The sequence below is a fragment of the Strix uralensis genome, chromosome 7 (genome assembly GCF_047716275.1).
Source record: "Strix uralensis isolate ZFMK-TIS-50842 chromosome 7, bStrUra1, whole genome shotgun sequence".
NCBI lineage: Eukaryota > Metazoa > Chordata > Aves > Strigiformes > Strigidae > Strix > Strix uralensis.
The window spans coordinates 27,603,463-27,626,904 of NC_133978.1; the positions used below are offsets into that span (position 1 = coordinate 27,603,463).

The window sequence follows — 23,442 nt, forward strand, 5'->3', positions numbered from 1 at the left end:
GATGGACAGTGCTTCAGTGTGAAAAAAGATACCTTAGTATTGATGTGTGTGGCCTTAAGGGAAACTGCATTTCATTCCTTGAACAAACTTCAGAAACATCAAGCACACGATCAGTAAATGGCATTAATACAGTCTTAACAGACCACAATTTTCTTTTTCGCAAGTAGATGCAGAATCAGAAACTCTGTTTTCAGAAAAACCATTGTCTCTTGCGGATTGACTGACACATCTGACAAGCATGTGATAATGCTGAATGTGGCTCCCAGTCAGGGCTGATACTGCACTGGAGAATCAGAAAAGGTAAATCATCATTTCCAAAGCTATCCTTTTTGTCTTTCACTGCCAGTTTAAAAAAAATAAATTTAAAACCCTACAATACCTTTGGAAAAGTGCTGCAGATAAAGAAACCTGCAGTTATACTTTCCAGGACTCACCCACTTGACAAAACATTTTAAAGTCCAAGGCTATAGGACATGGAGGATAAAACTTGCCAGGTGCATAAGGCCAGGAGAAGGCCTCTGAACTCATAGAATCATAGAATGGTTTGGGTTGGAAGGGACCTTAAAGATCACCTCATTCCAACCCCCCTGCCCTGGGCAGGGACACCTTCCACTAGATCAGGTTGCTCAAAGCCCCGTCCAACCAGGCCTTGAACACTGCCAGGGAGGGGGCAGCCACAACTTCTCTGGGCAACCTGTTCCAGTGCCTCACCACCTTCATAGTGAAGAACTTCTTCCTGACACCTAATCTAAATCTACCCTCTTTCAGTTTAAAGCCATTACCCCTTGTCCTACACTACATTCCACAACAAAGAGTCCCTCCCCATCTTTCCTGTAGCCCCCTTTAAGTACTGGAAGGCCACTATAAGGTCTCCCTGGAGCCTTCTCTTCTCCAGTCTGAACAATCCCAACTGTCTCAGCCTGGCCTCATAGGGGAGGTGCTCCAACCCTCTGAAAATCTTCATGGTCCTCCTCTGGACTCACTCCATCAGGTTCCTGTCCTTCTTATGTCCTTCACCTATGGTACATTTAACAGTTGTACCATCTGCCTATGCCATCACCACTGAGCCATCTGCATTTAGCTACCTGGATTTATAAATGCTTCAACGCTTCTGGAATTTGAGAGACAAACTTTCTTAGAACCTATTTCATTTTGGTTTGTAGCTGAGAAGGCAAAGGAAAGGAGTACAATAGCCACGCAAGCTAGTACTACAGGAAATATATCCCCAGAAAAGTCCTTATGTTTTTTCATACATATATAAAAATACATATATATGTATGTGTGTGTGTATATATGCATGTATACACATATATATGTTTTTCATACATATGTGACGACAGATTGTCCTACAGAATATAGAGACACAATACTTAAAACATAAGCTTTTTCCTCTCCAGGGTGATGGTTCACATTCATCCTCAATAACATGAAACAAGTCTTGCTGTTCCCACCTTGAGTCCTATACACACCTCTTACCATGATCCCACTGAAAACGTAATTTTAAGAGTTTATTATCTAGGGCATTAGATGTTAAAGGTATGTCATTTCATTTAAAAGAGGCATCACTTAAATTAGCTGTAGTTCCTATACATCCTTGCTCCTTAGTAAGATGATCAGGTCAAACAAGATGCTATAAAGCAGATGGGGATGAATGGGTTTACTCTAGTTAGCTTGCTGTGAGCTGGTTCATGGCATCAGAATAATGTTGTACAAGGATATAATTCAGTCAGAGCCACTCTGGCACCTTACTTAAAGTTTCACCTACTTTGTATCATAAAGCACCTTAGGAAGCAGTGTGCAATACCAGTCATCTTAAGTTAAGAGTGGAGGTGTTGGCATTAAATATTACCAATATGTACCAAGATTGGTAGCTTCTCTCAGAAGTGCTTCTTCAGTGGAAGGTAACCTGGCATGTCGAGCACAGTTTATGAGTGCTAAGCCACCTGCAAGCACCATGACAAACTTTTATGATAGCCAATTCCCTGTCAGGAATCAAAAGTAATGGGACATCCAAATTTCACCAGCAAAATCCCAGCAAAGATTTAGCTGGGAAATTATCTTAAAGGTCAATAAAAAAGTGGTCCCTGAAGGGACAAGGCACCTTTAACAACCATTCAAAGTATGAAAAAAAAGGACTTCGAGAAGATCAAAGAATAAATAACCAGAAGAGAAAACAGGCTTTCGAGTGGTCAGGTTTGTGGTGACAGAGGAGCAACAAAATGCCAGCTGGTTTCGGTAACAGATGGCTGCATGCACTGAGCTGTCCTGCATGCCCATTCTAAACTTCCTTTCAGTGGAAATACGAAGCTTACGCAAGGCTAAATGCATCCTTGGTACGGTATTTCTATACAGATTGCATCACAGTTCAAAGGTTTTCCATTCACAAACAGCCCTACATGTATGTTGTTTTACTCTAGTTATGCTGAATTTTAAGAAAAGAGGGTGGCTAATGGCACCCCATCTTTTCCAATCACATCTACTACAATTCTCAAGGAATGACTTTTCTCTGATGGGCTAATATATCCATTTTCTTACCATTCAGACTGCCATATCTCCCTCCTCCCCTTCCCTTAAATACAGCATTCACTGTATTTTAATTGAAAAGTCTTTCTTTTTTGCACCTCCCCTCTGGTAGCTAAGAAAGGGAACCATGATACAAAGAGCTCTCATGCAATATTTTTAGCATGTATCTGGACATTTATCATTTGAAGTTGCCACAGCTAATTACATGGCAGGCATAGGTCATCCCACTGGAAAAGCCTATTACTTGTATAGCAGAATGAACCCTTCAATCCTAGATAGCTCAGGACTTGAGTAATCATTTCCAGCAGAGAAAAACAGCAAGACTGAAATCTCTACACTGAAGGACAGAAAGCCTACCCAAAATACTTGCTTTTTGTTTAAATATTTTTTCCTAATTGTAATTTTTAACAAAAACTTTTCTTTGATTAACAATGAACAATCTGCTAAAAAACCCTCAAAACCAAAGCCATTCTCTTACTTACTTTGGCCACACAATTTTCAGTCTTCATAGCAGTGCTTCCTAGACATACTGTTTCCTGGTTTAAGCACAGTCTGGCACAGCTGTTGTAGGTCTGCAGAAAGATTAAAATGGTTATGAATAGAAGAACACAATTTTCTTTCAGGCACCACATTTCTGGCACAGGAACCCACAACAACTCTACTACATTTCCTTTTTCCTAAGGTGTAAACGTTTCGAACCAAAATAAACTAGTTTACAGCAAAAGCCTATGTTCAGGGCATGGATGTCCTCTGAGAAGCTATGTACAATTTTATAGTTCTGAGATTCAAAAAAAAAAAAAATTTCTCTCCTCTTTTCCTTTGAAAAAGGAAAAAAAAGACTCAGTTGTTTGCTCTTTCACAAAATGCTGCATAACTGAACAACTGAAGCAAGGTGATTACTACACACTAGTTATCACAGTGTATGTCAAATGTTTATTAAAACATCCCCTATCTTTGCCAGGTAAAAATACACAGGGACAGTACAAGGGTAATAATCAGAAGGGAGCAAATGCACACCACATCTCACTCATATTTAATCTTCTCGATTTTGGAAAGCTTTTTCTTTTAAAGTAGAATGTCTTTTTCTTTAACATATACACTGTCCTGCCCAGGGGACCCTCAGCTGTGGCTGCAGACTTTGGAGTCTTTGCAGAACACATTACTCATAGTCTCTCCCTTTTTTAAGGGCAGCATATGAAGAGTACTTATGAAGTGCAATTAAAATTATACTTTGGTTGATCTGGCTATTTAAACTAAGATGTCTGAAGAACTCAGGAGTTTCTAATGAAAGCTCCACACCCCACCCCCCCACCCCCCGACTTTCAACACCTTTTTAATTACTACTTGATTAAGCTCACATTTTCTAGTCATAGTAGGAGTATAGCAGCACCTAAAAGCTCCAGTATTGGATTAATACCCCAGTGCCTGTCATCATTTACAGAAAACTGCTCCCAAGCAAAAGTGGCAGCCCAAAAGCAAGCACAAACTTGCTTTGTTGCAAGAGTAGTAAGTGGACCACAGAGATGATGTTGCTACCTCAAACAGTTGTGTGGGGAAAACCCAAGAACCATGTTGAAAGAGAATGAAATTAAACTTGCTACAAAGACATTTCCAGGAGCACTAACTAAAACATACTAACATTCATTATACTTTTAAGATTGCCTTAAGGGGAGGATGCACAAAGATCTGTAGTGAACTGCCTGTCAGTTCTCCCTGTAATATTCACTGGCAACCTCTGAAGATCCTTCTTTCAGGGCTTGCTACGGATTTATAGTTGTTTGATTCGAAACTAATTCAACCCCAAACCGCCATAGGTTACAAAACCTGTGGGCAACACTGGCATGCTAAGGGCTCCTAAACCTCTCCCTCTACCCCAAAGCTTCGTTGTCAGAGCCAAATTCCCTCAACACCAACCACCAACAAACGATCTCCCCTTTTTGCCCCTCTGACACAGGCCTGACTGTGCAAGACGTAGTCAGTGGCAACACACAAAGCAGCAGAGGAACAGACTGTAAAAAGACATAAGAGGCAAGAATACAGAGAGATTAAAAGCTCAGGAGGAGGGTAAGCACCAACTGATGGGAACTGAGTGTTCACAATCAATTTATAACATTATTCACCCACAATCAGTTTATAACATTATTCACCTAAATTCTTACAATCCTCATTAAACACTCCTTACTGCCCACCATGGGAAATCAGTATAGTGGCGCAGGTGGATCTGTACTGGTCCAGCACAGTACAGACACTCTTGAGGAAATTCAGGAAATCACAGTCTTTCCACCTTACTTCTTTACAGACCCCTTTAAAGTTCACCATGAAACAGAAACAAAAAGGGGTACAGAAGCCCTATCTTCTCCATTGCTTTAGCAGTTCATGTTTTATTTCTCAGTAAGCTCTCTAACCAGAAAACAACCAGTGACAGACAGGAATGCAGAATATCCTGGCTCCAGCAGATCTCCTTACAAGTCATAACACTGATGTCTGCTGTGAGTAGCAGCCAGCTAGCAACTTCTGACTCTGGATCCAGAAGAAGAAACAGAGAAATTCAAACACACAAATCCTTTCAAAATGCCGTGCAGATGAACAGAGTGCATCTTTCAGCAGGGGAGGTTCAGATTCAAACTGGGATTAGGCCACAAGCAAACAGAAGTCTGATGGACTCAATCTAGCCTCTTGCAAATATTTGCCAACATCATAAAACCATCACTCTGGTATGCACAGAACTTTCTCCTCAGAAGAAAGATCAGAATGGCATAAACGATTATAAACTGTGGCTTAGATGTAGCGGCCCAACTGGTGGACAGAAAGTTGACACCATCTGCTGTGCACTGATGTTCAGACACTCCATGCAAACTTCATTTTATAAGCATCGTGTTAGTTAAATTCAACCAGATTCTGAAGGTGTAAAACCATGAAGAGTTGGTAAGAGTCTTTGTTCAGTATTTACATTCGTGTAATTTAACCCATTTATCATAAATCTGTGATTTCTCTCATTTGCAATTTAATTCCTAAAATTCCAGTAGCAGTATTTTTGTACAACTTATCTGCTACATACTGTAAATTTTATGAGGAGCCCTGTCTCAAAGAAAATTACTACTAACTCCACTTTGCAGATGAAAAGATCAGCCACAAAATCATTTACTGAAAGCAACAAGGAAGCCTGTGGCTCCATTAACTGAACCATGAACCAAACTCAGATCTTGTCAGTCTTTTTCCTGCTAAGGCAGGTATGCACAAACCTTGGTAGCAAGCCAGCTTTTTAAAAGCCAGACTTACAACAGGCTTTTGCTCACATTTACAAATGGGAAAGAGCAGACAACCCAAATACACAATGTGAAATACTAAATCTAAAAACCCTAGAACTTTCTGAGAAGGAAGCTCACTATGCCACTATTCAAAAGGTGTGTGCATGTCAGAATGTAGATACAACTAATTATTCAAATGTATTGCTTGATTTTCATTACTTTCAACCACACATTAGACCACAGTGTGAACAGCACCAACTGAACTTCCAGCATAACTTGTTCATCAAATTCCACAATACCAGTACTAGTGACACTTGATGGAACTCATAAATTTAAAGCAGATAAAATGAAACACTTCTTCACACAGCAGGCAGTGAACTTCTGGAGCTAGCTGCCCCAGGACACCGTGGAGAGACACAGCACCAGCAAGTGGAAGAAGGGATTAAACAAACTGATGGGCAGCAGGTCCACAGAGTAATCAGCAGAGATATCCCTCAGACACCCCTAGTGCAACAGTGGCAGATGCTCCAGAAGCAGGAGAGGAACGGAGCACAGAGAGCAGCCAGACCCATTTGCTCTCATTCAACAGCATCTTCCACTGACAGTGCTGGAGTCAGCACTGGATAAGCAGACTCTGGGTCTGACTGACCTGGTCATTCCCGCACTATCAATACCTCTCTGCCCTTTGACAACATGCCAACGACACTTAAACTCCTCCTTCCCAACCTTTTCAGCCTCAGAAAGGAGAGAAGGACATGCTTTCACTGTGAGAATCAACTTTCACACAGTAATTTTATTACATAAAATCTATGTAAGTGCCAAATTACCAGATGACCATTTAGTCTTTCAGCAGCTCTTTGTTTCTCAATAAAAGAAGTGGGGGAAAAGAAGAAAATTCAAAGGAGTATGTATAATGGATTCAACCCATCAGGATGCAGATTTGAGAATAAAACACACAGTGATCTTCAGTTCAACATCCATTACTATGTTTGCAAAGTTACGAAGTTCTTATTTTCACATTCTCACAGAAGAATGCATTATTAGCCTTGTGGGATGAATAAAAAGGGTAAAGAAGATTCGTGTGCACGTTCTACAATATGTTTTAAAAGGTTTAAAGCAAAAATGCAGAAGAAAGCCTAGTTCTCCCTTAAAGTCCAAGGGGAAAAAGAGGTAATGTCACTCTACTTGATAGGTAGAGTCAAAGCAGCTGCATCTGCCTCATGAAGTCAAGTCATAAGAAGCTGGGAGAATATATTGTGAATGTAGTACTCTATGGTTGCCTTCTAATGTTTCTCTGTAGGCAGCAGTTACTGGCTACTGAGACACGCAAGATTACTGCTAGACATGAAGATTTGATTTCATCTGATATTGGCATATTTGTGTTTGTACACTAACAGTTACTAGTGAATAGATCTAACTGAAAGCAGAATGAATGTCATATCTTCAAGTAATGATGCAGAGCCCTGCATTTTAGGTGAAACATCTGATGGTGTCTCATGCTACACTGCAACATCAGAGTTCCTCCTTCCATTCGTTCCAATGCCCATGAGAATATTGACTAACCTGGAAGAAAACCAAGAAAATCAAAACCAAGCCTCAGAAAAGCAAATTTCTCAAGCTCACCTTTAAAGCTCAACCCTTTTATGAATCTCATCTAATTTTCACCAAGACTGTTCAAGTTTCTCCTCACCTTTCATCAAGATAAGAGGTTTCTTCACCAAGGAAAAGCAGTCTGAAATGGTAGCCTGGTTCAATGCCACAAGGAGATAGCTTTGCGTTGGAGTGCTTTAATATGCTTTTATATTGCATATAAAGCATGCAAACATAAACCAGTTTGTTGAAAACTACCCTCTTTGTGGAAGCTGGCTGTAATTCTGAACAAGTTTTCAATTTTCACACTGCTGCTAGGGTAAAACATTTTAAAGAGTTTAATTTTTACAGTGGCTTCAATGACACGAGATTATCTAACAAAGTAATGGTTAATCAATAGAGGGTTTAGTTGTCAGGTGAAACATATAACACACTAAAAGGGATTGATTGCAAGGCTCCTCCTTATTTACTGGGAGGTATATATTTAAAATGACACAAACTTGTTACCAAGCTGCATTCCTTTAACCTTGCAAAAGCCGTTTGAGAACAGTGTTAAGCAGCCCTATAGCAAAACAAGCCCTAATGAAAAAAAAAAAAAAAAAAAACAAACCTACAAATATATGGGAGCACCAAATCACATCAGAAGCAGGGGAACCACAAAGCTGTATTCACTCTCAGCCAAAAGCTTAAAATGCCACAGAGACACTAGACTATGGTTCACTAAAGATAGAGCTGTATCTGATCTCATTCCATAAGTGTCTTTGGTTACATTTTTCTTTTTAAAGAAAGTACAATCCTGCTCTTTGACACAAACACATAAACATTTCTACTCTTGTCCGCGTAGCTCTGGGCAAACACCGAATGCCAACCTGAAGCCTCAAACCCCAGGCAGAACTCTGTGCGTGTGCGTGCAGCTTTTCCGCCAACTGAAATCCATTTCTTTGACCATTTATTCCGAGAATCCCCAGTCCCTGAACAAAACTCCACTTTTTAATAGAAGCTGCAACCCAGGAGTTCAATAAGATTTCCCCCCCCAATAGTTAATAATTACATGATTTATCAGAGAAAGATAACACTAATAAAAACACAGCAAAAAGATAAAACCCATACCCTCCCTTCAAGTCATTTTCAGGGAAAAGATTATTAAACTGTTCTTTTTGAACAAGGCCTTTTGTAGCTAAGCACAAATTGCCAAACGGTTAGAAAAAAAGTTATTAGACTCAGAAGAATTCAGCAGAAGTGGGAAGTTATATAAACAAATCACTCCAGCAGATTTGGAAAGATCGCTTTCATCTTACTTAGAGTCTTAGGAGACTTGCATTAATTACCCTTTAAAGGTCTTTCACATGGACTATTTAAAATAAATGCAATTTATTTATTTATTTCAAATGAGGTGCTTCTTCTGAAAGAATTAAGTAATCTCAACAAATTTAAAAACGTTTTTATAAACAGGTAATTAAAAAGACGACTAGAATTAAGTCAAGCTGTAAGACATTACCCAGGATTCACCGCGATTATTTTCTTAAGATGAAATTTTTGTTATCCCTAGCCCAGCCTAGGGAAGGGTAGTCTCCACGGAAAGTCGTAAGACAAAATAAAGACTAGCCAAACAAAAAACTGTATCATTTACAGGATTTTCCCTAAAGCACAGTTTGTCATATTGCAATTACACCTTGCCGACTGTGAAAGCCAGAGTCCTTAATATTGCCACTAGAGGGAAGACGTGTCTCAACACATGGCAATGGTAGTTGGGGAGTGGGTTTTCTTGAGCAATTACCATAACAAAGCTCCCTTGGCTGTGTGTACCTTCTAATTACTCAGTACAATTAAAATGACTTACCTAAAACAAACAGGAAAAAAAAGGCCCCAAAACAAAAAAATTCAAGACAATACAAACAACAAGCCTTACTCCAAACTGCCTGTTATCTGAAATTACATTAAAGCTGAAGATCTTTTTTCCTCATCCATCAATGCACGGGGGAAACAAAAAAGAGTATGCCACAATGCCCAAACACCACAGGGTTGTTCAGCGACGTAAAAGCATTAAAACAAACAAAAACAAAGAGCAAGGAGAACTAGATCTCTTGTTAAAGAAAAGAAGAAAAAAAAAAAAGAAAAAGGAAATGTCGTGGTATTTAGCCATCTGGTAGCTGCTTGAAAACAAATCGTCCTCAAAAGAGCAGAAATACAGTATGTCTTCTCTCAGTTCACTGGCTTATGAATCAGACTTTTTTTTTTTCACTTTTTTTTTTTTTTTTTTAAAATACAGGCATGGTAATGTTAGACTTCAGTGCTGCTGATCCTTTCACTTCCCTCTTGTCCCACTGTGCAATGATAAACATGGTCATCCCAATCAGATCTGGTTATTCCAACTTGGATGTATTATTCGCAGTCTTTCAGGATACATCTTGTTGGGCCCATTGTTCCAAATCCCTCAGGATTTTTTTTTCCTGACAGCTACTTGCTGATTTTAAAACCCTTAAATCTTTCATTTTATAAGGCACATCATTAAGGGAAGATGGCAGCCAAGTGATTTTTCTTTCCATTGACAATTTGTGACATTTTTCCAGCAGCGTGCAAGGTGTTGAAAACCTGGCAGCTGTTACCTCCCGGGATGAAGCTCCTTTTTTATCCTCCCTTGACAGTTTAACTCAATGGGTCAGCACCTTTAAAGACTGCAAAGTACCACTGAAGTGGATGAAGGCTTGAATTACTGCTCCCTCCCTAATCAATGTAAACCCTCACTGCAGGTGAAACTCTTCATCTATAGAGGTGCATGGGGGAGGAAAATGTAAGGCCCTGAGCCAGATGGTTTTCATCTTGTTTTTTAAAGAAGAAAGGAACAAGCTAACAAGGGGACAGCTACTTTGTTAGCTTCTTGGCCTCTCTCATGGCTTTGGATCCCCAGGGTTCCAGCTACACAAGAGAAAGAATACAGAAAAACATAAACACTTAAAGAAATATAACTAGGGGGCTGGCAACATGCTGCTTTCAAAGAGTTGAGAGCCCTGTTCAGTGCTTTATTTATCACTGCCCACGTTCTTCGGATGGTAAGTGGACATGGACACAAAGGGCAGGGGGGAGCAGACAACACTTGCAATTTACTCAATTACAGAGGAATGCAGCAATGCGGCGGGGTGACAGATTCCTATTAGCACTAATGCTGAAAGAGCCCAGTGGCCTTTCCGCCACAAAGCAGCATTCCCATTGTAACTTAGACTCCAGCACAACCTTCCTTGGCTAGTTTTTTAACATGCATTAAGTGTCACAAAGGAACGGATATTATTTTGTTGTTGTTGTTTGAGAACAAAGAAAAAAAAATTAAACAGAAAAAATAATCTTAAAAGACTAGGGATGTACTCCTAGCAATTTCAGGAGGCTTTTCAACCAGCAACTCCTTACTAGCAAGCGTTAATAGCATAAAAGGTGAGGTAACCAGGATAACTTTATAGACCAGGTACGTCCTGCCTTGGCCAGCTCTCCAACAGAAGGCAAACTTGAACTGCAGCATGCTCCTTGGAGGGAGGGAGATGGAAGACCCTCACTCCCTCCCCACCATTTAACTTTCCTCAGTCGAAAAGAGGGCTTCAACTCTGCACAGCAGAAATACTTTTGGAGAGGAGAAATATGCCTGAGAGGAGCCCTAAGCAATGGGATGAGGCCTCCAGCTGGAAGTAAATGGTTGATGGTTGCTACTTTTTGTGTTTCCTTTGCTCTACCTTCTTTAACCACTTTCTGTTTCTTACGGTTTGCTTGAGTATTGGCTTTAAACTCCTAAGCTCAGACTGCACCTATTTTAACTTTGACATATTGCCTAGAGCATGTTTTAGGTGTTATACGTAATTTTACAAAATGATTTGTAAGAGTGAATTGAGGTAATATTCTGTGCCAAAATGGTAAGAAGGAAAATTCTTGAAAATGCTAAGGGGCCTGTTTGAATGGGGTAACAGACAGGGATTTTTTCCCCCGGTCTTCCATCTGGAAGCTTACAGAAAGACAGCAGAGTCCAATGTGAGGTTTGCAGGAGGTACAGTACGGCAGCCTCGCTGCTGCCAGCATTTCCCCACAAGGCACCTTCACCCACAGACAAACCACAGCAGCAAACGGCACTTCATTATTGCTGCACCAAAGAGAAGGGAGGGAGGGTTTTAAACAACCTGCATTGTGCCCGTCGTCTTTAAAAAACAGCGGGGTAATCAAGTTCAGGGCAGCCCCGGACAGCTGCCCTGTGACCTATTCATGTTGACCCCCACTATTCATCACTTTCCTTAGGACTATGAGGGCAAGCTCCCGGGGAGTGACCACCACAATAGACAGATACGAGCCAACAATAATACGGTTCCTGCAAAAAAACCAGATGGCACTGCAATAAATTTACAAATCTGCATTCATGGCTCTGTTAAAGACACCCAGAAGCTAAAAGGCTGGAGGGGCCCCCAGAGAGCTTCCCCTTCCCCATTTCTAAAGGCCGGCTCTCTCCCCAAGACTATTGAGCTCATGTTCTTCATAAATGAAGAATGGAGACATAGCCCTTAAAATAACAAATGTCTGACCTAATCAATCTAGTGTTTGGGTCTAACGCTAAATGATAGGCACTGAAAACTAATTATGTTTTTTGGCAAGGAAGTTGAATTAAAATGGAAACACACAGGTTAAAAAGGCACTGAAGCATTTGCGAGTCCCTTTGAAAGGGCGGCACACACACACACACACATGCTCACATGCAGGGCTTGAAACAGGAACCTGATTCAATAACTCATGCATTTATTTTTAAAATGAATCAGATTAGTCCCATGTGTGACCTGCCGGTCCATCTGTATGAGCTGGACTTAATGGGCACTCTTCTCACGCTTACTTCAGTTTGAAGTATGAGAGAGATAAATTTAGTTTAATTTTCAACAGATCAAGCTATCCATTTTCCAAATGGACCATCTGGATCAGCCTATTAAAATTAATTTATAACTTTGCAGTGTGAAAATTCGTTTGTTAGCTTAAATAAAGTTGCCAAAAACTTTTGCCACTTGTCATTGTTTTTTCCGAAGTCTGTTTTCATACTATGATTTTCAGTTTACCCCTTCACAATTTAATTTTGTCAGATCAAGCACTCAACAAGAACTGAACGTTTGCATCCTTACTTCAAAGTCTGTCATAGCTTAGATCTTTTCACTGTTGCAGCTAACAGTGTCAAGTTCATTGCCTTTTTCTGTTTCCTTTCCCACTGCTAACATCCATGTCTCTTCTGCCTTGCTGTCCCTCATGTACCTAAGAGTGGCTGTGTCTTCCACTTCCAGCACACCAAGAACACAGCTCCACTTGTTGAGACATCTGAAGACACCCTTCTCCAAAAACCATTTTAATCAACAGAAGAATGATATTTCTCCTAGTAAGAGGTCCACAGCACTGAGAAATGGGTGTCTTCAGCCCCTGCTTACAACTTCAGATGCTTAAGTAACCATTACACCTCCTTATTACTTTCACCTTCTGGTATGTCTGTTCCACAAACCCACCTAAGAAAACATTTATAGCTAAGGCTGCAAACCAGCAAGGCAAACAAGGCAAGAAAAGGTAACACACCTTTAACTTAAAACTTGCCAGCAGCTGAACATGTCAAGACATTATACTTCCCCTGAAGTGGTCTGATGCATCTCATTAATTTTCTAAAACTAATCAAAAATATGTGGACACTTTCACTGGAAAGACCATTTAAGTAAACAGACTTCTCCTCTACCTACATACAGTTAATTCCTCTGTGCATGTAGGTCCATGTTCCCCAATAATGAAATTTTAACAGTGGTCTGTTAAGGGAGGGGCAGAAAATATGAAACTGTACACTCAATATTTACCAAGTTAGCATCTTTCCACTAAGGTGGAAAGCATTTTTTGTCTATTACTGCTTTGACAGCATTTGCAGGTCAGATCTTTTTGGTTTTAGAAAGTATGGATGGACGTAAGACAGTGTAGCCACTCTGCACACCTTCCTGTAGGAGATGCAGATCTTTCTAGTAAGCATCACTCTACTCATTGAGGAGGAGCATATGGGCACATGGCTACATATGTGTCTGATTTCTGCAACAAGAGTTGAAAACTTCCCCACTACTTCTTGTCCATCACTAATAGAGAAGAGGAGCAATCCTAAGCTTCCAAACTGCTTGGACAGCTTAATTTATGTCTACGGAAAGAACCAAAATTCCTTCTACAACAGGCACAAAACGGTGGTCAACCACCTCCTGTGATCTAGAGAAGAAGGCACTTCCTTTAAGACTAAGACTACATCTTGAACTTGTCCACAAACACTGTTCTCAACACAAAAGGGCCCAGATAGCAATCAGAAGACCCAAAGATTTTGTCCTGCATCTGTCACTGTGAAGACTGGACCCAAAGATGGAGACTGACGCATCTCAACAGTATCCTGAAACACAGCTAACCATCTTCAATGTAAACAAGGCCCATGTGAATTATTTCCAATATGCAATATTTGGACAGTACAAGTGGTTTTTTAGGTGTATTCTTGATATCTAGTCACCCTGGCTATGATGAATTGTGGGCCTGTGGGAAGGACAAGCTTTCCCTGAAAACTAAGAACACTTCCACAAATTGAAATATAATGGAAGGGAAACCCAACTCAAGAAACTGTACCTTCTTAATCTGTACAATAATGCTCATTAATATTTGTCTCCTCCTTAATTAGTAATCACGAGGAAGGACTCAATGCGACGAGAAGGCACACAAAACAAAACTCATGCTCCTTTTGACTTTAACATCTCTTACTATGAACCTTTTCTTGGAGAAGAGACATACACCTTTTCTTGTTGAACCTAAAGGCTTGCTATCAATAAAATAACTCTAAGATGAAAAAAAACCAGTTTTCTGGTGTGCTGGGGACACCCAGTAGGGACCTAGTAACTTTGCCCTCTTCCCCTAACTCCCATTGTTTGTTGCTGAATGCCAGAAACATTTTAAGTTTGGTGTAACATATTTAATCAATTCTACAAGGTAATCTTTCTCAACAATATCTGGGACCTCACTCATTATCCTAGCATATCGCCTCTTGTCTAAAAGACTTACATGGACTACATCTGTTAGATGGTCCTGTCTTAGACCCATGTAGTCCTTCACATGACACCTACTCCCACAAAATCAAACACTCCTAATACATTATTAAAAACAAACAACACACACCCCCAAAACAGCAACTCTGAGCACAAGCACACTATATCAAAAAGATATTTCTTCCTTTACGATGGTTCTGACCCACAATTTCTCTTGGAAATAGCAGCAGTGGGGCAGTGTTCACCACCCTATTCCTCTGCCTGAGACTGCTGCTCCTGTGGCTGAGATGCAGAAGGAAATGTGCCAATTCGTCAGCTGTTGCAATGTGTGGCCTGGGGTATTCACTTAAGTCATCAGGCAGCAACCTTGGGCAGCTGAGGCACAGATGTATTTTTGCTTCTTCTGCCTGAAGGTTGCACTAGGGAGAAAGAGCAAGGTGAAAAGGGATCTGAAATCACTAAATCCAACCTAAATCCCCCAGAAGTCACAAGCCAGACTCCCTTTGTTGACCATGGGGCTTAAAAATAATTATTTTGAATTTGTAAGAAATTTGCTTTACTATATATAAAAGGCAAAGAGATTATATTTTATCAGACCATCCTTTCTCATTTCTACCCATTAGTAATTTATACAAGTGTAGAAGAAACAAGAACAGGTCATTTTTCAGGTTATTAACCTGGCCATCACCTCCAAGAAAATTTACCTTCAAGGCCAATGAAAAGCCTAATTGTTGTAGAATACTTTGAGACTCTTGATCTGAAGCAAGGCAAAATACACTACAAACAAGACAGGAACAATTACAGAAGAAAAGGCTGAAGAGGTCTTGATGAACACCGAATGGAGAATGATAAAACTAGAGTCACAGCTGACTGCATTATACAGAAGTCTAGATTTCTTTAGAAAGAGCCATCAAACTCTCCTGAAAGTTAAATCTCTGTGTCTGATTTTCCTGGGTACAATGTGACTTGTTCAGATTTCAAAGGAGAAAAGAAAGGACTTCCATGAGCACAAGTCAGACTTCAGCTTCCAGAAGCATTTAAGGATTCAAACAGCTAGAAAGTTTTATTGCATTTTTAAAGAGACTGATCACATACCTGTCTAAGTGAATTCTTCTCGGGAATGATCTTCCTAGGGGGCTCATCATTATTACAGTCTTCTCTCTCAGAGGAATTCTGTGAAAGAAAGTAAGCTTTAATTCAGTTCTTATCCCTAATATTACTTTGTGAGGAGAAAGAAAACAGAATATTTGTATTGCACAGGCTGTAGCATTTTACACGTACATATACCAGAGGCTAACTTGTACTTTTAAGCCAAACAGCTTGTTATGGCAGGGAAAGAATTCTCCTCCTCAACACAACAATGCACCACTGTGCAGGTATCTATTGAAGAAGCCTGTGCTTTGGGGATTTATTCTGAAACTACCAATAACGGCCACTTTGCATCAGCGCTCCTGAACACCCCAGAATAGCTATTTAAAACAGTGGAACCTGTTGAAAACAAAAGGTTGTTAGTGGGTACAACTGTTGTTCTCTGCGTCCCTATGCTTTTAATCTGCCTAACAATTATTAATTGGGCTGAGTCTGCTTGGCTGCCAAAAATCATAGGAAAATGACAACAGAGCTAAATTCTGGTGAAAGAGGTTGTCAGGAGATCCTTCAAAGAAAAGTAATTGTGTAGGTAGCATATGATATCATGGTTATGTTTTTCACTCCTGCCCTGACTCTACATAGATGTATAATTTCTAGAAAGACTGATGCTCCAAAACTTCATCTGCCACCTCCAAAAAAAAGAGCATCAGTAAGACAAGAGAAGGTGGCCAAGAAGAAATATGAGGGCTTATGAAAGACCAACAGGAGACTTTTGTCTTGTTAACTTCATGATTAAAATCAATTATTACTTGCTTTAGAGTAAAGACAGTCTATAGTTTATCTCAGGACATGCACAGTCTGTAGCAAACATTTGGTTAAAAACTGCTAGGTACGTGGTGGGAATTCTGTCCACACTGCCAAAATCAGCTACCCTGGAAGAGAGCACTCCATTGCACGGGTTCAGCCACATTGACAGAGTAATGACAGCCAGCTTTGGGGGAATCCCACACACACATCTAAAATCAGTTTGATCACCACAGTATTCATAGCCTTAGGCCACATTCCCACGCATTCAGTAGTGAGCAACTAAACAGGTTTTAAAGAGAGACAGAAAAACTGCTTAGGGAGAGCTCTGCCAGGAAAAGGGTGGTTTTCCAGTTACTTGCAAACAAGCTCAGGAGCGCATATTTTAAGGCAGAAGTTTCCATTCTGTACCTCTCATCCCTCAAACAACCTGTCCTTCGCTGAGCAGGGCTCTGCCCTGCTTCTTGCAGAGCCAGCTTCCAGCCCAACACCTCAGGAGACAGAAGTGGCATCTGTTGGCAAAGGAGGAGCTGGGCCCTGCGAACAGCCAGTGTGGCAGAGCAGGGCTAGCAGAAAGCAAGCAGGCTGCGGGAAGCCATCAGAAGAGCAGTGTGCTCGTGTGCCCACTGCAGGGCTGCGTGATCAGGCACCGTCTAGGCAGCTCAGGTTTGCTGGTCTGGTGAAGGGGAAGAAAAGGTGCAACCAGGAGGTAGGGCAGGGGTAGAAGCTGTTTGCTGAGAAACAGCAGATAAGGGGCAGGGAGGAGGGAACACAACAACAACAAACATTTGGGATGTCATAAGCTGATCAGGAGGATGCTGTGTAAATCAAGGCTTGCAGACCAACTAGTGATTTTGGATTATTATTTTTTTTTAAAACAAGATATAGAACTCACAAGGCACCATGACATCTGGGATGCTGTAACCAGGGTTTTATAATGGAAATCAATCCTAAACAGGCCTGATAAATTGCTGTAAGAGGCCAGCTTTTAAAAGTTTTCATATGAGCTCTCAGCCAGGACCAAGTTATTACATTAAATCCAGCTTAGAAAGGACTGTGATCGTAAAAACATACAAGCTAGAATCACATATCTCCAAAAAAGAAGGTCAGACATTAAAGCTGCTCTTTTCTGCTCATGAAATACAGTTCAGTAAGTGGTTAATTCAAGTAAGGATTTTAATTTTTGCGATTTAGAGAAAAGAAAAAAACAAGTGTGAGAAACGGAAGAATCTGAGATGAGTTGCTATACATTTCCAGGAAATGCATTTTGTTGGAGGGGTGAGGGGACTGTTTACTATTTCTGGATGCTTTTTCAACATCCACCCCTTTCCCTACAGTAAGTGCCAAAACAATTTCCCCTTGCAAATAATCTCTCTACAACAGTGAAATCTTGCATTCTTCTCGCTTTTCAAAGCCATTAAGGATCCTCCCTCAAAAAACATCAAAAAGCAGGAAAATCAGTGCTGCTGGTGAACCGTCACCCCTTATTTTGAAATTTCTAGTTACTGCAAAGCATCAAGTTATCTACTTTTTCTTTAAGCTGAGCATCTAATTTTAAGAGCAAGCAGAGGACCACTTTGCATTCATTATCTTTATAGGTGGCAAGGCTAAGAGGTTGGCTGAACAAAGACCAGACAAAGACTGCCAAGTGCATATGGTGGTTCACAGCTTGGCGTCTCACCATTCTACAGCACCAACACAGCAGCTCCGATAGCAGACTATTAAAGAGGAGCGCTGCTCATGCACTTTTGTCAGCAAGTAAGTTACGCTTGGTGAAGACAGAATGACTGGAAAGCACTACACTTAAGAAAAAGCACAGATGTTTATAACTCCCGCTCATTTCTCAGGAATAGGAGACCCATCAATCCAGGTGGAGGTACGAGACCCTGCATATTTCAGGACTAACTGTAGCTGCACAGAAGTGAATTTCACTTGATAGGGCCACACTTAGCCATGGCCATGGGAAGAGCATAACGTAATCGACTGAAACGGTACATCCATATATTTCTCCTTGCTGAACAAGGTGGGAGGAGGGATAAACATGTGTGAGGTCAGAATAAGGTTTGCTTCAGCAGGACTTCAGTGATGCTCTTGGCCACAAGAGAGGCAGACAAAGGGAGGAACCGCTCTGAGCACCCTCTCGTGGTTACTGAAACGCATGTCTCAGGCACGGACCTGGAAAGAAGCATTTGGTATCCAGACGGTAAGTTGGGTGTACTCACTGGGAATATTAAAGACCTGCAGCGACTGTACTCAGTTCGTAGTAGAGAAATGATGGAATTTGTTAGGGTGAAAGAAGTGAAGAAAAACAGAGTATACAGAAATCTGAAAAGCCATACAAACTCCCTTCCACCAGCGAAAATTTTTAAATCCCGCAGGCAAGTCTTCCTTCATAGACTAAAGCCAGACTGGCCAAAAGTGTTTATGCTTGCATGCAGGTGTCTCTCTTTTTGAACAAGTACAAGCAAGAGAAGATGAGAAGTGCTGAAGTCTCCAAAGCACAAATTGATCAATCTTGGTGAGATAAATACTGCCCCCCGCCCCCCCGGCCTTCCACAGACAAGTAAAATAAATTTTTTTATTTGCCCAAGGTCACACAATGACAGTGGAAGCGTTGGGAGAAGCCAGGAAACCCAAGCTCATAGTTCTTGTAACCTTCAAAATTTCTCTCTAGCAGGAGGTTCCTGTAAAGGGGCTCTGTCCTCCATAGCTCATTTTTTCTAAAATGGCTACTGTCTGTAATGAGATCCTTTTAAATCTGATTTGCATTTAAAACTTCAGCCTGTAATTAACAGAATATAACTCCATGGCAGGTTGTCTTAAAGACCACTACGAAATTATTACTATTTAACTCTCTCCATGAAGCCTCCTCCACCACTAAACACAACATGCTACAATGCATACGAAATCCCTAGACTGAAGCGTTTGATGGGAGATGACACGCAGTATTTTGTGTACACAGCCCAGCAAAACACTGCTGGGAACGAGATATAATACACAGAGAAATGCACTCCCAGGGACTACCAATTGGGCAGAGCTACCTTTAGTACCGCCTCACTCGTCGTGGTGGAAATGAAACCCCTGCCAACTGGGGGAGGCTTTCTTTGGTGCTGTTCTGCCCTGCACTAATTATAAAAGAGTACAGACGCAGCCTTTTTCCAAGTGTGGGGAGGTGGGGGTGGGGGAGAAGCGTGCGTCTATGCGAAGAGCACAACTATTTTTTATGCTTTCAAATTCTTAATCCTGTTTGGAGCTGTCAGTGGGGGTTAATGGAAGCCTTGGATAGGAGAATTCCAATCTGGTTGGCAGATGGATAGGTTGGTTATAGCTGCATAACTATGTCTTGCCTGCAGGCACAATTCAGAACACTGTTAAAGCAATATAAAGTCTCTGTCAAGCTGAACCATTTGGATCAGTAGCAAGGAGAAATAATAATAAAAAAAGGAGTTCATTTCTGGGCCTTGCGCGTTTATGCTAGTATGCAGAAACTGATTAATTGTCATCGTGTGCTGGTCTGCTATACCTCGGATTTCTACTTCTGGAGTAGATTTTGCATGCTAATATAATCATTCTCCCTCTTGAGACATTAGCAAATAATCAAATGAAAAACAGGATCATAATTTACTGAGATTCGGGCAATTCTCTATGCAAATTTGACTTGTTATTGCTGCTGCCTCGTTAATCTGAATGCCTTTGACAAACTCCTTTGATTTATGAACTCATGACAACTCCAATGTGTATATATTTTGCTAGATTGACATTATCATTAAGAGTGGGTGGACTGAGCTCACATGAATGGCTGATTTTATTCGCTGGTGTCTGCTGCTCAACAGCTGAGCATCTCCTTCTCACAAAGCCCCTGAGCGCCAGGCTCTTCCCATCTACCCATCCATTCATCATCTCGATGTTAATTGGCCCAGGCTTTAAGCAAATTTTCAACACGATTTAAAGGCACGATGACACTGATTACTGACCCTCTGCCATACGGTGCCTATTGATTAACCTGACAGAGATGATGAGCTTGAGGGAAACTAGGTGTGTGCGGACCTCGGGGGCAGGGGGGGGAAATAATATATTGTTTATGCAGGCAAAACACTTGTCATTATCCCAAAGGCCAGAATTTGTGCTGCACTGGCCCTTAAAACACACTATTGCTTTAAACACCTGCATCCAATACAGAAAATGCTTGCTTGCTGTGGAAAAATGATTACAAATTTGATGTCATGTGCAGTCTGTATTTTAATCGAGTTCCCTGATAAATAGACCCCCTCAAGCCAATCAAGTCTCACTCTAGCCATTGCGTGCGTACACATCAGTACGAACAGAAGCCTGGGCAGGGTGTGTTTTTAGTGGTATCAGCAGATCCAACTGCATGTAGGAAATCTACTTGGGTATTTCAGGTCTCTAAGCAAATAATACAGTGGGAACACAGTGTCCAAACAGTTACAGTAGAGTAAATGTTTCAAGGGCAAACTGGATGCCACACATAGCTGTCTCGGTATTTCTGTTGCCACATTAAAATAGATGCTTTAACACACGTCAGTGAAATACTGCATTTCCCCTTTTCTAGTGCAAACTGTTGATACGACCTGACCCGCAAGCTCCTAGGTGCATTTAGTGAATGTAGCATTTTATCAGAGCTTGAAAATAACTGACATCCTCTTTCATGTTTCTTGAAGTGTCCCTGCGCTGCACTTGGTCCTCCTCACCAAGGACAGAGGGGTACTGTCTCAGCCAAGAGGGAGCCACTGAATAAACATCAGCATTCTGCCTGCAGACTGGTGCTATATGAAAGGAAAAGGAAGCAGAAGGCCTGTTTAACCCCTGCCCACCCCAGGTTAAGTCTGTCAGTCAATGCATACTGTTCTTCCTTCCCTATTCAAACCATCAGCCTGCCAGCAGTCAGGATGTTTCTCTTGGGGGGGGGGGGGGGGTGGGGTGGGGTGGGGGGGGGGTGGGGGGGGTGGGGGCGGTGTTTACCCCAAGATGCTATGAAGTTACTTGTCATCTAGTTTGCATCAATTTCTTGCAGAAAACAGGACAAGGAATCATTGGGTAAAGGTATGGAGAAATTAGCTGCAATTGCCTGATGCCCACGTCAGCCAGAGTGGACTGAAGAGTGGAGGGGGATGGAAGGAGGAGAGAAAAAGAGAGACATAGACATGTGTGGAAATAAGTGCCAGTCTAAGACTAGAGGCACATATAAGCCTTACGTTCCCTTTCCAATAACCTTTGTAAGTGATAGATGAGTCCAAGCCCATTGTTATCGTTAAGGGACTGTCAGCATCCTGATTTTATAAATGCTGTCTGTCAGTTTATAAATATCTCAGCCATTTCAAACAGTGCTAGGATGAATCCTGGCATAGCCAATGTCAGCCTGAAAGCTGTGTTACCGTTAAAAAAAAATATGGGTCTAACATCCACTGAACACATTTAATGATAGCTTCTCCTTTTTCTCCTATCATGAGGCCTGAAACATTCAAATTCATGCTTATTTGGCTAGTCACTACAATATATAAAAATGGTCCTTAACATTGATAATGTTCTTTGAGAAAAACAAGTACGAAAGCTGCAAGTTTGAAGGCAATTCTCTGCCTGTTCGGTAGATAAAACAAAAATGACAGCTGTAACACACAGGGAGATCCACAGCAATGAAACTGCGGAGATAAGTATGAGACCCCATTCCTCCTTGGCATTTGCTGCTCTGAACATTCACCGAGATTAGATCCTTTTAGAGAACACCATAAATTGCAATGTGTAGGCACAAGGGGGTGACTTCAGCCCAGAATGAAGGCACAGACAAGTTTCCCAGCTCTTACAAGTTTAAAGTTAAATGGTACTTTTGCAAGGGGTTTATGGCTAAGCATTAGAATGACGGAAGGAGAGGGCAGAGAAACTGCAGTGACTGATGTCGGAAAAGGAAAGGGAGTAAGCTAAACTGGCCTTCCAGCTCAGTGCTTGCTTTACAGACTGGTATGCACATGTGTATCATGCTTATATATTTAATACCTTGTTAGCTGCACAGAATCCTGGCTTTTTTTCCTCTAATATGTTTATGAACTCCCCATGATAGGGACTTCTCCACCCCCACCCAGAACATTTGTGTGGTGCCTAAAGAAATGAAGTTCAAATTCATGCCTGAGCAGCTCAGGTACCTGTTATAACCTAAATTCTTAAAACTGAAGCTCTGACAGCAGTGAAAATGGAAAAGTACAACACTGCCCCTCCAACCAGATACATACACACATGTTCACACAAGCCCTAGTTTAGTCTGCATCTATGTTAACACTGCCCACAATAACAAAAGTTTCAACAACCTTTTTTGCAGTTGAAAACCAGGACAAGATTCTGGTTTTTACATCTGTAGAATGGATCCTTTGTATTTTTCCTTATTTGTCATTCAAATCAATAATTAGGAAAACACACATTTTCAAAGCAATGAGACTTAATAATGTAACTTCATGACATCAAGAAGAGTTTCTTACCAAGTTATTTAACTTATTAATTATTGGTTGGCTATAAAGGGTAAATTAAGGGTGTGGGGAGTCTTAGCATTACTAGAAGAGGGTAATTAAGGGTGTGGGGAGTCCTAGCATTACTAGAAGAACAGTAAATGCAGTTTAGTGTTAAAATACCAAAAGCCAGCACAAATATCAAAGATCTGATGAACAGACACATTTTGAAGAGCACGAATCTAGTTGTAGTTAAAAAATAAACAGAAATCCAGATGCTGGGAACAAGCCATTTAGGGATATTTTAAAAAGCTAGCTTCACTTCATACACATTTCTCAAATGAGAGCGAGAAAGACAGAGAAAGAGAGAGAGAGAAAATATGGCTAATGAGAACAGTCTTTCCACGTTCCCTGGGAAGCAGCCCTGCTTAACATTTCTGTTCTGTGAATTTAAGAGAGTCAGCAGTGGTAAATTTGTTTTTAATATTCAAGCTTTCAAGCCTTGCAAGCTAGTTGGCCAATGGCCCTTTCTATTCCAATGTTTGTTGGTGCCTTATTTACACAAGCATTACATCCGGAGAGCCTTTGAATATAATTTCACGTGGATTAAGGGAAGAACATTTGCTTCTGCTAATCAGGACATCTGGTTATTTTTGTAACTCACAGACATCTGCATTAGGCAGTTTG

The 23,442-nt window shown here is 41.0% G+C and overlaps 1 protein-coding gene across 7 annotated transcripts in view; it reads right to left on the minus strand.

Moving 5' to 3' along the window:
• BTRC (beta-transducin repeat containing E3 ubiquitin protein ligase) overlaps positions 1 to 23,442 on the minus strand; it is a 118,787-nt gene that overhangs the window by 53,081 nt on the left and 42,264 nt on the right. For 6 of the 7 annotated variants that reach the window (XM_074875152.1, XM_074875147.1, XM_074875150.1 and 3 more), the window contains 2 exons: positions 15,506 to 15,583; positions 3,006 to 3,095 (listed from right to left, as the gene is read on the minus strand). In XM_074875152.1, coding sequence (XP_074731253.1) covers positions 3,006 to 3,095; positions 15,506 to 15,583 — 168 coding nt within the window. The remainder of the gene's footprint in view (positions 1 to 3,005; positions 3,096 to 15,505; positions 15,584 to 23,442) is intronic. The other variant, XM_074875148.1, reaches the window with a different exon arrangement.